The 15,230-nt window shown below is 40.8% G+C and overlaps 1 protein-coding gene across 5 annotated transcripts in view; it reads right to left on the reverse strand.

Moving 5' to 3' along the window:
* Positions 1 to 14,988, reverse strand: part of EXD1 (exonuclease 3'-5' domain containing 1) — a 29,787-nt gene extending 14,799 nt beyond the window's left edge. Inside the window, exons 1-6 of one of the 5 annotated variants that reach the window (XM_044377507.3) lie at positions 14,882 to 14,988; positions 13,481 to 13,666; positions 7,796 to 7,864; positions 5,119 to 5,176; positions 4,689 to 4,810; positions 1,427 to 1,485 (exon numbers count right to left, since the gene is read on the reverse strand). In XM_044377507.3, coding sequence (XP_044233442.2) covers positions 1,427 to 1,485; positions 4,689 to 4,810; positions 5,119 to 5,176; positions 7,796 to 7,864; positions 13,481 to 13,613 — 441 coding nt within the window. In that variant the 5' untranslated portion in view covers positions 13,614 to 13,666; positions 14,882 to 14,988. Of the gene's footprint in view, positions 1 to 1,426; positions 1,486 to 4,688; positions 4,816 to 5,118; positions 5,177 to 7,795; positions 7,865 to 7,951; positions 8,243 to 13,480 lie in introns of those variants that run through there. The other 4 variants (XM_026479983.4, XM_044377506.3, XM_026479986.4 and 1 more) reach the window with 4 other exon arrangements.
* Positions 14,989 to 15,230: the final 242 nt, after the last annotated feature.

The raw sequence follows: 15,230 nt of genomic DNA on the forward strand, positions 1-15,230 counted from the left end.
AAAAAAGAATCTGTGGAAAGCTAACTCTCCCTTAAAGAAATGCACCCATGCGTCTACAGGAGGCTTAATGAGTCCCCTGAAGTCCATCTGTGAACGTATGCTAGGCTGAATAGTTACTGTCATGTTTGGAAACTCATAAATGATTATACAGAAACTGCCTATACACAGCATGTAGAATGGACTTTAAAAAATGTTAAGTAGGGGGCGCCTGGGTGGCGCAGTCGTTAAGTGTCTGCCTTCGGCTCAGGGCGTGATCCCGGCGTTATGGGATCGAGCCCCACATCAGGCTCCTCCGCTATGAGCCTGCTTCTTCCTCTCCCACTCCCCCTGCTGTGTTCCCTCTCTCGCTGGCTGTCTCTGTCCTGTCGAATAAATAAATAAAATCTTTAAAAATAAAATAAAATAAAATAAAATAAAATAAAATAAAATAAAAAAAAAATGTTAAGTAGGGGCGCCTGGGTGGCTTAGTCGTTAAGCATCTGCCTTTGGCTCAGGTCATGATCCCAGGGTCCTGGGATCGAGTCCCACATCAGGCTCCTTGCTCAGCGGGAAGCCTGCTTCTCCCTCTCTTCTCCCTGCTTGTGTTTCCTCTCTCACTGTCTCTCTGTCAAATAAATAAAATCTTTAAAAATAAATAAAAAATTAAAAGTAAAAAAATTCCTGACTCTCCTCTAAAACTGCCAATGGCTTTCCAATCTATTCAAACCAAACTCAAACTCCTTACAATGTCCAAAAAACTCTACCTGATATGCCTTCTGACCCCTTCCATTTCCTATCACTCTTCTTCACTGTGGTCCTGCCTCCCTGCTTTTCCTTCACACAAGTTAAGTGTGCTTCAGCCTCAGGGCCTTTGCACTTGCTAATCACACTTTTTAAAAGTTCTTTAGTTGAATATCTACCTGGCTAGCTCCCTTACTTCTTTCAGATGTCTGTTCCAACATCTCCTCTTCACAGAGGTTTTCTCTGTCCACCCTACACAAAATAGCAACTCCTTGTAACTCTAATCTCCAAATCACACTTTATTTTTCTTCATAGCACTTATCACCAGCTGATAGACAATTGTTTGTTTATTTTCTTGCATTAAAATGTAAACTCTTTGGGGTGCCTGGCTGGCTTAGTAAGAAGAGCATGCAACTCTTGATCTTGGGATTGTGAGTTTATACCCCACACTGGGTGTAGAGATTAAATAAATAAATCTTGGAAAAAAAGTAAAATGTAAACTCCTTGATGGTTTGAACTTTCTCTTTATTATTTATTTTACCCTAGACCTCAGAACAATGCCTGACATTTAGCAGGCACTCAGATATTTTATTAGGAATTTATTAGGGAAAACATCAATGATCTTATAAGAACAGAGAAATGTATGAGATATAAACATGATATCCATATGCACACAATACTTGGAATGATCAAGGGCAATACTTACTGCAGCACCAAACTTCTGCTGGAACTGATCGATGACTGTGTATGTCACCTCTTCTTCCTCTGCAGGAGAATGATGGTAATAGATATGTTTTTCTTCCTCGGCAAAAGAATAGCCCTCCCACTCATTTTAGCCATCCTCATAAATTCCTCCTCTATTGCAGCTCAAAGGTCTAATGCTATTTCATTATCACCTGCGTCAGCCCAACACACAGTGAACACTCTAGCATCCTATTAGACTATTTAATCATTTCCTGTGAAAAATCTAGTAATGTTTCCCTCCTCATAGATTTAGGTCTTAAGTATTTCAAGACATGCACTTTTTAAAAGGATGTTCATAATAAAAAATAATGGTTTAAAATAAATCAATCCTGGAGATGGGCCATAGTCCACACTACTGGAATTCTCTGGGTCGTTAATTATGGTTTTAAATCATGTAATTTAAAAGATTAGAGGTATAGCATAACATATAGTTTCTTTTCATCTCCAACCTCTAAAACTTAGGAGCGGCACAGGACACAGTCCACGAACCTCTTTTTCTCAATTGTTACTCACTTTTCTAATGATCTCATCTAGTCTCAACACCGTAACTATCATCTATCGGCTAACTCTTACATTTGTAACTCCATCTCAGACCTTTCTCCTCCTCTCTAGGGTGACATTCAAACTTACGTGGACCTAAACGCTTAATCACCTTCCCAAAACCTGTTCTGCCCAGAAGTATCCCCAGGTCAGTTGAATAGCACTCCATACTTCAGGCTATACTCAGACCCAAACCGCGGAAGTCACCCTTAATTCTCTTTCTCTCACATCCACATCTAATACGCCGGTACACTGTGTTGGCTATACCTCAACATACATTCAGGAGTCCATCACTTTTTACCAACCATACTGCTACCACTGCGGTCCCAGCCACCATATCAACGCGCCTTATAATTATTTCAATAGCCTAATACGTATTCATGCTTTTACCTTTCTCCTTCTCTCAGTATCCATACAGTATCTAGAGTAACTTTGTTAAAACAGAAGTCAGATCATGTTACTCTTCTGCTCAAAACTATCCAACAGGAAGAAGTATTTTTAAAAATACCATTGATAATAGTATAAAATATGAAATACTTAGGGATAAACACAGCAAAAGATGTCTAAGAACTACAAAACACTGCTGAGAAATTAAAGATCTCATGGAGCGATATACTGGGTTAACAGATTGGAATAGTCAATATCGTTAAGATGCCAATATTCCCCAAACTGATCTATCGATTCGTTGCAATCCCAGTAAAAATTCCAGTGGATTTTTTTTTGTAGAAATTGGCAACCTGATTCTAAAATTCATAGGGAAATGCAAAGAACACAGAAGAGCCAAAACAACTCTGAAAAAGAACAAAGTTGGAGAACGAACACTACCAGATTTTAAGATCTATCATCAATCAACAGTAAACCACAACAGTCTTAAAAAAACACAAAAGAAACAATAAACAAACATTCTAATATTGGTGTAAAGACAAAAAAATAGATCAGTGTAACAGAATATAGTGTCCAGAAATAAACCTACACATATATGGACAACTAAATTTGACAAAGGTACAAAGGTAATTGAATAGAGAAAATACAGTCTTCTCAACAAAGGATGCTGGAACAACTGGCTATCCATATGCAAAAAAAAGAAAGGAGGGGGGAAGGAAGGAAGGAAGGAAGGAAGGAAGGAAGGAAGGAAGGAAGGAAGGAAGGAAGGAAGAAACTTGTTGATCTATACTTCACAGCATGTACAAAAATTAACTAAGAATGGATCATAGGTCCGAATGTTGGCTGAAATCATGAAATCTGTAGAAGAAAACATAGGAAAAAAATCTTTGTGCCCAAGCAGGAAAAAATTTTTTAGATATGGTTTCCAAAGCATAATCCATTTAAAAAAAAAAGGATAAATTGTACTTTATCAAAATTTAAAATGTCTGCTTTTTGGGGCACCTGGGTGGCTCAGTCGGGGAAGGGGGTAACGTCTGCCTTGGCTTAGGTCATGATCCTTAGGGGGCTTGGGGCTGAGCTCAGTGGGGAGCCTGCTTGTCCCTCTCCCTCTGCCTCTCCCCACCACTTGTGCTCCCTCTGCTTTCTCTCTCTTTCAAATAAATAAAATACAATTAAGTTTAATTAAAAAAAAAAGTCTGCTCTTTGAGAGATACTTTAAGAGAATAAAAAGACAAACCACAGACTTGCAGAAATATTTGTAAAGCATGTATCTGAGAAAAGATTTATATCCAGGATGTATAAAGAACTTCCAACACTGAAAAATAACAACCCAATAAGAAGATACACATAAGATGTGAACAGACAATTCACCAAAGATATTCAGTTAGCAAATAAGGACATGAAAAGATCCTTAACATACTTAGTCATTAGAGAAATGATAAAACCAAAAATCTCCCAATGGTTCCCCTTCTCACTTCAGAGTAGAAGCTCAAGTCCCTACAATGATCTAGGATGACCTCCGTGATATGCCTACCCCACTTCAGCTCCAACTACCTCTCTCCTTGCTCCAACTACACTGATCACACTGATCTGGCTGCTCCTTCAAGATCCTGGCATGTTCCTATCTCAGGGCCTTTAGATTCATTCTTTTTTCTGCCTAAAAAACATTTCCTCCAGATAGCCACACAGCTTGGTCTCTCATCTCCTTCAGGCTTTTGCTCAAATGTCACCATTTTTTGTGAGGCCTGTCCTAAACACCCTAAAATTGTTAAACCACCCTCTTCACACACTTTTCTTCCTTCTATTTTTTTCTCCTTAGCATTTGGCACTAGCATATTTTATGTTATACTCCTTTATCTTAGTGTCCGTTTCCTGTATCAGAGCTCAGTGAAGGCAGAGACACCACGTTTTGGCATCTCCAATGTCTGGCATATAGTGTGCCCTCAATTATTAAATAAATGAATCACAATATTTTATCTTAATTCAGAGCCTAGAAGCAATGGCCTAGCTCAGCATTACATATAGAACCTTAACTCAGGGGCACCTGGTGGCTCAGTCAGTTAAGCATCTGCCTTCAGCTCAGGTCATGACCCTGGGATCCTGGGATTGAGTGGCTCCCTGCTCACTGGGGCACCTGCTTCTCCCTCTCCCACTCCCCCTGCTTGTGTGCTCTCTCTATCAAATAAATAAATAAAATCTTAAAAAAAAAAAAAAGAAGCTTAACTCAGAGTTATGCCAACTCTAAAGAGTTTTGAACCACAATAAAGAGAGGCTAGACAATTCAGAGCCCCAGTACTCACCTGATGGGCTGTACTTGAGGTCACTCAGCAGAGAGGTGGTTGGTGGCTCAGAGGCAGGAGAAAGAGGCTCACATATGTCTAGGTCTTCACCTTTATCCATCCTGGTTCTTTCTGTATTTAGACTATGCTTACAAAAAACAACACTCAGATGAACTTGTTCTTTGTTGCTGATGTTTACACAGATTTTGCCACGCATCAATGGCAAAGAATCTAGACCTCCGTTTCATAGAGGACCCACACTCATCCAGTGCTTTTACACTGATTTGAAGATACCATCTAAAGATGGAAGAAAATACCCATCTATTTCTTCTCATTTCTATTACCCCAGACCATTTGAGAAATTACATAGCTAATGAATTAGAGGTAAGGCTTTCTACCCTAATGTGTACATTTGACTAAAATCATAATTAAGAAAATTATTCCACCATACCTGACAGAAGATGCCTTTTCTCTCATCGCACCCTGTTCCACTTCATCCAGCAGTTCCACTGTAAAATAACCAAATGGCTTCCAACAGAGTTTCCAATCTGAACACAATTAACCACTCCCCTGTCTCCCTCTACCACAGTCTGACTAGGTACCATACACAGTAATTGGAAATGAAATATTAGTCCATAGAGTCCTTCACTGGAGAGCAATAAATAGAGCGGAAGAGCCTATTCACAGTACTGAAGATACCTGATATTATGTTCCTACCTAGCTTCACTGGTCATTCAGCAGGATTAGAAAGCTCCCTACATGGTCCGGGGCACCTCTGTAGTCGTGCAGATTGGTTCTAGAGAGAGGTTTTCTTTCCTATTAATTCCCACCATAATGCATCTTCCCTCACACCGTGTACTGTTTGGGGGTTTTCTCTCACATCCTTCCCGGATCGGTCCCTTGCACTCTCACAAGCTGGTGCATTAACAGTTCAGTGATGCGAGTTTTGCACAGTGGCAGTACCGAAGCCACTGAGGTTTATCCGAGGTGCCATTATTGTGAATTGAAACAGTTCAGTGACATGAAAGGCAATAAAAGCTAGACTAGAAATCACAAAAGAAATATGAAACATTCCACAGATTCTGAAAAATTTTATTTTTAACTTAACAGTGCAGGGAATGTAGGGCAATATTGCATATCATTGAGTCTAAGGTGCACATTTTAAACAGCTCTGAAATCAGATACGATTTACAGTAAGTGCACATGACAGTTTAATTGGCAGCTACTTTTTCTTTCTTGGGATGTGAAAAGTAATAGTGTATTTATAATTAACGGCATTTTAGAGTCAATTAAGTATACTTAAGGATTACTCAGAGAAGATCCACTCAGGGGTCACTATGTTTCAAAATGTCCCTTTCCCCTGTACCAGCACCATTGAGATGCTGAGTCTGGGGCAGATAAAGTGAAAGTCACTAAAAATACTGACTAGTCAATTATTCTTCTTGATTTAATTTTTTAAATTTATTTTTGTTTCAAGGTTTTGTTTAAATTCCAGTTAGTATTATTCTTCATTTCAATAATTCTTACTCAAAGTGCTTTTCAGGGAGAGTAGAAAAAGTCTCAACCCATGGCTGGTTGAACCACAGGGCAAAGCAGGAGAAGTCCTTTGCACTAAAAATTATGAACAAAGGCCAAGTCTTAAGAATTTAGAAAGAGATGAAATCCATGTATACAGTTCACAAAGCTGGTCAAACAGTTAGCCTTCTTTGAAACTAGGGAGATGGTAGTAGCGATTCCTTTACTTCTCTTTACAAACCCATCCATAGCCTAGCTTTGTTCCAGTCCAGAGCTCTGATCCAGTGCAAAGGCTAATAGCTAAAACACAGTAAGAACTCCACCACGGGGGCGCAAGGTTGGCTTAGTTGGTAGAGCATGCGACTCTTGATCTTGGGGTTGTGAGTTTGAGCCCCATGTCGGGTGTAGAGATTACTTAAAAATAAAATCTTTAAAAAAAAAAAAAGAATCCCACTACAACCACCACCCTCACAGCCACTACAAAAAGGTGTTCGAGGGACAACGAGTGTTTCTAGTAGCATACTCCGTGAGAAAGGACACTTAGATAGCTGGCTGGAACTGTCTGCCTTGAAATAAATCTGGATTGGCAGTCATTAATTTGGTGAGACTTCCATCTGTCTCTCAATTCTACTTCTCTCACAAAACAAAGCAATCTTTTGAGCAGCAGTAGCCTCTGGTCTGCAGGAGTCCTTTCCTTTCCTCCTATCTGCCCCACTGGTAAGACATGAACGGCTCTATTAGGTCCCAGATCTCCAGCTCTCCCCACTCCTCCACCCTATGCTGATCTTTACTCCTCCTTGGAGGGCCTTCTGCTTTTGAGTTCTTGAAAGTAGAACACCTCTTGCTTCCCGTGTCTTTTATCCTATTTGGCTCGTCTGAAGTACACTGACCAGAAGAGCTTCCACATCTACTCTTTTTGGCAAACAGTTGGACCTACTCTTGCTAAATGGTTTTTGCTGGCAGAAGTGAAAAACAGAGCTGCAGCTTGCAATTCCCAAATCCAAAAATCTCTGAAAACTAAAAAACTAAAAATTTTGGCAGCAAAACCTAACTGCATACTATTTATAGTCCTATTTTATTCCATTTAGAATGATTATCCACCCGTTTCCCTGTAGAAATGTGTTATTACAGAGTGTTTCCCAGAACTGCTTGAGATTTATATAATATAAAGAGTATATACTGTGTTAGATTTTCCAAAAATCCAGATTTCTGAATTCTGAAACATTTGGCCCCCAGGGCTCAGATAAGGGACAGCGAAGGTACTGATTCCATAGTGCTAAATTCAATTGCTGAGCAAGACAATTCCTTGCGGTTGAGATTCCTAACTACCCACTGACTGAGTCTCTAGTAACGAGCACCAGCCGTCCTCACACTGTAAAACCAAGATGATTAAAATTCTCTATGACGATTCTTCTCATAGTACCCACCGAAAAAGTAAGATACATGTCAAGTCTCAAATACGAACTTTAAGAGTTCATAAGAGCAATATTAAAGGCAACACAACATCTCTTTTTTTTTTTTTTCTTTTTTCAAATACTGGAATGAGGCAGAGCAATGAATTTACGACTACCACAAATCCCACTACCAACAGTCAGGGAACGTGCAGCTCTCACCGTTCAGAATCTCATGCCCAAAAAACATCTTCACTCCTGGAACACTTCGACCAGTCTCCACATTCTTCACTGTTACGGAAAACAATTCATTCAGTTAATAAAAAATAGCATTTCCCTAAAATTATAAGAAAATAATGCCTCTCAAAAGTGCCATACCTAGGAGTGCCAGGGTGGCTCATTTGGTTAAGCGTCCAACTCTTGGTTTCGGCTCAGGTCATGATCTTTTCTTTGTTTTTTTTTTAAGATTTTTTTTTTATTTATTTGACAGAGAGAGAGAGCACAAGCAGAGGGAGCAGCAGGCAGAGGGAGAGGGAAAAGCAGGCTCCCCGCCAAGCAGGGAGCCTGACATAGGGTTTGATCCCAGGACCCTGGGATCATAACCTGAGTCCAAGGAGACCCTTAACAACTGAGCCACCCAGGTGCCCCTCAGGTCATGATCTTAGTGTCCTGAGATCGAGCCCTGTGTCGGACTCCCCACTCTGCTTGAGGATTCTCTTCCTCCTTTCCCTCTTCCTCTGTCCCTCCCTCCACTCACTGACTTTCTCTCTAGAATAGATAAATCTTTTTTAAAAAGCACCATATCTGAGTTTTATAAAAATCCCCAAATTATTTTCCCCAAGAAATGAAGACTCAAAAATAAATTACAAAGCTATAGCCTTGAAACAAGAAGGACAACGAACAGAGGGAACCTCAGAATGGTCCAAGAGGAACTTAAAGGGCAGGAGTAGTACGGTACATTTAAACTTCTCCCAAGACTCTTGGGGCCCTTGAGGCTCAGGACTATCTATTTATTATATTTCTATTGATTTTTACTCTGCCTAATTCCAGATAAAATTTTAAGGCAGCTGACTACTTCTAGAGTCCACACCCTGTTTCATGCCATGCTACATGCTCGAAAATACTGTCAAGGACAATAATCCAACTTCTAGCCCAAATATAGGGCTCTTCTGTGAGTAGGTAAGAGAGTCAGGAGCAGTTTAGATGTCTTATCTACAATATGGTGTCATTTCTCTAGATGTAAGTGTCCCAGCAGCTGTATATTTCCATATCGCTCAGCAATCCAAAATAATTGAGTTCCACCCTCCTGTTCCACTGAATATATTCTTACTGAGGTCAAAAATCACAACTGCCTATTTTTCTTTCTTTTTCTTTTTTAAGATTTTATTTATTTGACAGAGAGAGAGAGCGCAAGCAGGAGGCTCCCCCCGCCGCCGGGCCAGCAGGGAGCCCGATGTGGGGCTTAATCCCAGGACCCCAGGATCATGACCTGAGCTGAAGGCAGATGCTTAACCAACTGAGCCACCCAGGCACCCCACAACTGTCTATTTTTCAAATCCAAAAAGAAGTTTATAGTCTTATCACCCTTGGCTCCCATGTATCCTTTGACAATACTGTTCTTTCCTTTCTTCTTTGGCTTATAGGACACACTTCAAGTTTAGTTCTTTCCTACTAATTTCGTAGAGCTACCATACTGAGCACCGACTCAGAGCTAGGCACCATGCTAATTATTTGCCTACATTTAATTCTCCAGTAACATAACGAGAGAGGCACTTCATTATCTCTGTTATGGTCGAATCTGAGACTGAGAAAGGTTGAATAACTTGGTCAAGATCACCCTAATTAAAGACAGAGTCAGGATTCAAACCCAGGCCTCGGGTATTTTAATATGCAACTCTGAACCAATGTGACAGTCTCCCTCATTTGCTCCTTCCCATCTCTTCAACTGCCTCCACTACCTCTGACATCCTCACCCCCCCCATTTCTTTTTCCTTTCTTTTTTTTTTTTTTAAACATAAGTAATCTCTACACCCAATGTGGGGCTCAAACTCACGACCCTGAGATCAAGAGTCACATGCTCTTTGGACTGTGCCTTCAATATCCACTATTTCTACAGCACAGATTATTTCTCTGAGCTCCACTCATTTCCAAATGACTAGTAGCAGGCTTACTATAAGATTCTCAAACTGAAATCATTATCTACTCCTAGTAACCCACAAACTTCCTCTTCCAATTTCTATCAATTAATAACTGTACTATAGGGGCGCCTGGGTGGCACAGCGGTTAAGCGTCTGCCTTTGGCTCAGGGCGTGATCCCGGCGTTGTGGCATCAAGCCCCACATCAGGCTCCTCCGCTATGAGCCTGCTTCTTCTTCTCCCACTCCCCCTGCTTGTTTTCCCTCTCTCGCTGGCTGTCTCTATCTCTGTCAAATAAATAAATAAAATCTTAAAAAAAAATAACTGTACTATATACCTAATCTTCTGAGTCATAAATGTAGTAGTCATTTTCCATTGCTATTTATTTATTTATTTAAGAGCACGTGTGCAGGGCTGGGGAGAGACAGAGGGAAAGGGAGAGGATCATAAGTAGGCTGCACGCTCAGTGTAGAACCCAACGTGGGGCTCAATCTTATGACCCTGACATCATGATCTGAGCCAAAATTAAGAGCTGGATGCTTAGGGGCACCTGGGTGGCTCAGGTGTTTAAGCATCTGGCTTCAGCTTGGGTCATGATCTCAGGGTCCTGGGATCGAGCCCCACGTAGGGCTCTCTGCTCAACAGGGAGCCTGCTTCTCCTTCTCCCTCTGCCTCTCCTCCCTTGCTCGTGCTCTCTCGCAGAAAAAAAAAAAAAAAAAAGAGTTGGATGCTTAACTGACTGAGCCACCCAGGCACCCTTCCATTGCTCTTTAATTATCTAACTGATTACCAGGTTACTTATCCCATCTCTTATGTATTTCTAAAATCTGTCTTCTCTTTTCCATTCCTTGCTGAGCTTTAGCTCTGACCCCCATCATGTTCCCTTTATTGGATCCCTTGCTTTTTGCCTCTAGTTTCTCCCTAATTCAGTTCTTCCTTCACATTGCTGTCATAGTGAAAATACTCCCTGCTTTGTCCCAGTAGTGCATAAATTTAGTAAAGAAGTGTAAAGAAATATATTCAACTTCTTTAGGAATATTTTTTAAACATGCCAAGATGAAATATCACTTTTTACCTATAAAACTAGCAAAAATTTAGGAAAGATACACATCAGCATTAAAAAAAAAAAATTCCAGTGTTAGGGGCACCTGGATGGCTCAGTTGGTAAAGTGTCTGCCTTTGGCTCAGGTCATGATCTCAGGGTCCTGGGATAGAACCTGCCTAAGATTTTCTTTCCCTCTGCCCCCCACCCCCTTCATGTGTACTTTCTCTCTCTAAAAAAAAGAAAAAATTTTTTTAAAAATCAAAAGTTTAGCTATTAAATTGGAGTTTCAAATAACATGAGAAAATGCTTTTTATCATGTTAAGTAAAAAAAATATGATATACCTAAATTACTATGTCAACTATATAAAATCTATGTAATTAGAGACTAGAGAGAAATATACCAAAATATTTCATTTAAACTGAATGCTATGTTGAACAAGCATGTGGCATATCTTGATTCTTTTCAACTCAATGTCATTTATTCAGGCTAGCAATGAGCTTAGTCTCCCCACAGACAGTGGTGGTTTCTTGGACCTCCAGGGCATCTCTTTAAGGGGACTGACTCAGCTAGGGGGAACACCCTCCCACCCCTCTTTCCTCTTCCTCCTATCTGTAATGTCTACCAGCTACCAGGCCATCACAGGATCTTGAGGTTTGAAGTCATGAAAATGGTAGAGCATAAAGATGGATAATCCTGGATCTCTGCCAAGTCTGGGGAGACTCACAGCAGCCCTGAGAGGCCTGCCTTCTTTTATATAAGAGAATAAATTCCTACTTTAAGCCACTGTACATGAATCTCTTTCCAGCAGCTGAGCATGGTTCCTAACTAACACGGCATTAAAAATCTCAGACAATGAGTCTGAAAACTTAGATGTCTCCCACTTAAAAATCTTTCAGATTGTGGGGTGTCTTGCTAGCTTGGGCAGTAGAGCAAACAACTCTCGATCTCATGGTTATAAGTTCAGGCCCCACACTAGGCCTAGAGCCTACTTAAAAAAAATCTTTCAAATTTTTCCTCATTGCTTTCAGAAGTGTCCAAATTCTATAATATGGTAAGGCCTTTTTTTTCTTTTTTTTGACAGAGACAGACAGCCAGCGAGAGGGAACCCAAGCAGGGGGAGTGGGAGAGGAAGAAGCAGGCTGCCAGCAGAGGAGCCTGATGTGGGGCTCGATCCCAGAACGCCAGGATCATGCCCTGAGCCGAAGGCAGACACTTAACGACTGCGCCACCCAGGCGCCCCAGGTAAGGCCTTTTGATCAGTCCCATACCCACTTCTCCATCCTTAAGTCTCACTACATCCCCATAGGGAAATTTAGTTAGGTTTTCTGAATGAACCAAGTTTTCATGGGTCTACATTTTTTGTACATGACGCTACTTCTACGTAAAACTATGGTTTTCTCAAAGTGTGGGTCTCCTGCTGAGCACCACCGTCACCAGGAAACTTGTTAGAAATGTAAATTCTTACGCCCCATCCCAGACCTTAAGAATCAGAAACTCTTGGAGGGTGGCCCAGCAATCTGTGTTTTAACAAGTCCCCCAGGTGATTCTGATACACAGATAAAGTTTGAGAATCACTGGCTTAAAACATTTACCACTCTTTCCCCATCCAGTTAAATCTTACTCACCTTTGGGACTCCTTCCCCACTATCTTAACCCTACCACCCCCAGATCTGAATTAACCAAACCTTGGTGTTTCCATAGCATCTCGTGCATCATTCTATCAGAGAGGATACCACACTGCATTATACCTTTCTACTTCCTTACCACACTAAGTTTTTTTAAGGACAGGGACCATGTTATTCTTATCTATATCCCTGGTACCTATCACAGTGTCTGTGATACAAAACTATCAATAAATGATTACTGAATGAATTAATATTACAAAAGTCTGGTATAGCCCCACCATGGTCCACAAAGGTCTATTCTAACTTATAATATGGCTTAACAATAACACTAATCTCTCAAATGCCATTTATACATGTTTCAATTGTGAACTTGAAACGTATGCCAGGTGAACAACTACCCTAGCAAGTTAACATTCTAGCTGAAAAAAAAACTATATATTGGAGCTTAAAGATGAGCACATGTAGGAACTAGGAGGGTGGTACACCCAGAGGCCGCATGGACACTCTGAGCTCCTTCCCACAGACCTTGACCTATGCATCTCTTCCACTTGACTGTTCCTGAATTGCAACCCTTACAATGAACAGAATTGAAGCTGGGAGGTTAGAGGCTACCTTGTGACCATGAGGATAATACATCATCCCTGAGGTGGCAAAATCACAAGACACCTGGTCCCTCCCCGCATCTTCAAGCCACTGCACTATTCCTTAGCAGCCTACCTCTGGACTACCTTTTGCATGTCAAAAATTAACCCCTGTCTTTGTGAATTTGTCTGTTTAAGCCAAAAGTAATTCTACTTAATAGAGTGGCTAATTTTAATTTCAATATGCATATAGTAAGCAATTAAAAGAAGCACCCAATGAAAAAGAATCTATACACTGAAAATTTCCACTATCATGTCAATAAAAGTATAAAAGTGGGGACAAGCCCACAGATGCAGCCATGTTTTCTGTTAGGGAAAACAGCATTCTAATCTTCCTCTTAACTCTTCCCTAGAATAGGAATGCCTCCCTCCCAGTTGCTAATGAAGCCCCCAGAGCCCTCACCCAAACTTAACTATTAATTTCTTAAAGGCAAAAGATAACGACAAATAAAATGAGACCTTTCTTCAGGACAACAATCTTGTTAGGGTCCACATGCTGGAGTACCCCCTCAAATATGCCACAAACCAATGTGAGTTTCACCCTTCTCCACAAAATCTGATTGAGGAAATGGTAGTCACTGCTGGGATCCATGCTATTTGATTCCAAAAGCAGTCTTCAAATAATCTTCTTTAAGTATCCAAACACTTGAAAATAAAAGAGATCCAGGATTTAAAAAAATATTTTGGGGGGAATGAGGTTATTTTCCCTTTCCCCATACCTAGAAGGGACAAGAAAAAGAAAAATGAGAGTAATTCAGTTTTGCTCATCTTTTTAGAACAATAATGAGAAAAGGACTATTGCAAGCCCCAACTCTAATTTATACATGGGAAACTGAAAGCCATAAGACTTCAGGCACTGTAGGTTTGACTTCTTTGTCTATAAAATGGGGTAATACTACCTTTCATTCCTTAGCTAAGTGGAACAAGCAGAACATTTTAGAGGATTTTAAATGGCACGTACATATATCTTTTTAACACCAATAAAAAAAAAAAGGAAGGAAGGAAGGAAGGAAGGAAAGAAGAAAGAAAAACTAAAAAAAAACAAGTGAAAAAAACTGATGCTGGCAAAATATTTGCCAATACATGCTGCCATAAGCTGCCCACCCAGAAATATCTAGGATCTAAATTCTTCTGGCCTCTTATGCATTAGTAACATTTCCAGAATTTGACACTGTTACCAACCAAAGCATAAGACGCTTAGAACTATCACAATTTATGCATGACCAATCCGGCTGCCATGTCAGTGCGTTTGAAAGGAGACAACACTAGAACAGACAAGAGCAGGTCAATCATGAAAACAACTCAGTGAGACTAGAACCTTGGCCTCATGCTAAGTCGTCAAAACCGTAGGTAAAGCTTAAAAGTAGTTTAGGTACTAAACGACAGTGGTTAGAATTTGGTTCTTCCGTATCTCAAACCGGTTATGCATAAAGCAACACTCAGAAGGGTGGAGAGAGGGTGAAAAGGCATTAAAGCCACAGAAAAAGAACCGGTTCACGCAGAGGGCTAAATTAGTTAACGGGCGGCTTAAACATTTTCAAGAAAAACAAAGAAAAATATAAAAATAAAATGCAAAACTCCTCATTTTTAAGACAAAACAATAAACTCCAAATAAACGGCGGGCCATACGCTAGGAATTCAATCTTGTCCACCGTTAGGTTATTTTTTTCCCGAAGGAAGTTTGGGAAATCCTGTCCCAATTTCAGCCAAATGGTGACTTCCTTCAGCTTCAGTCTTGAACTAAAAAAGGAGGTACTGCTGGTAAGGAAGAACTTTCAGGGTGTTCCAAGCCAGCGCTGGCGGTTATCAAAGGACAGAGCCGAAAAAACAGGAGAAAAGTACACGGGACTGAAAACCCACACCGCAGAGCGGACGCCAGCTTGGCGGAACCAGAGGTCCCGGCTGTTTCCCGAGGAGCCAATCGGCGCTCGACCCGGAGGCTTGCTCCCGAGCGCCCCCAGTGGCCAGGAGGTGGGAGGACCTCCAGAAAAAAGGAGGAGGTGGAACTCCCAGCATGCAGTTCCCAAGAGACACACCCTAGAGTTGCCCCAAGAGATGTTTGGTCTATTTTTATAGTTTCTCTCTGCAATCCGTGCCACCTGTGGGTGGGGTTTCCACTTTCAGAGTTCTGTGAGAAACGGGTTGGCTATGCTCCCTGCCTCAGGTTAGCTCGCTGTAAAACTGTGGGTTGATGGCGTTTCCCTTTTAA

This window comes from Ursus arctos, unplaced genomic scaffold, assembly GCF_023065955.2.
Source record: "Ursus arctos isolate Adak ecotype North America unplaced genomic scaffold, UrsArc2.0 scaffold_36, whole genome shotgun sequence".
NCBI classification, from domain to species: domain Eukaryota; kingdom Metazoa; phylum Chordata; class Mammalia; order Carnivora; family Ursidae; genus Ursus; species Ursus arctos.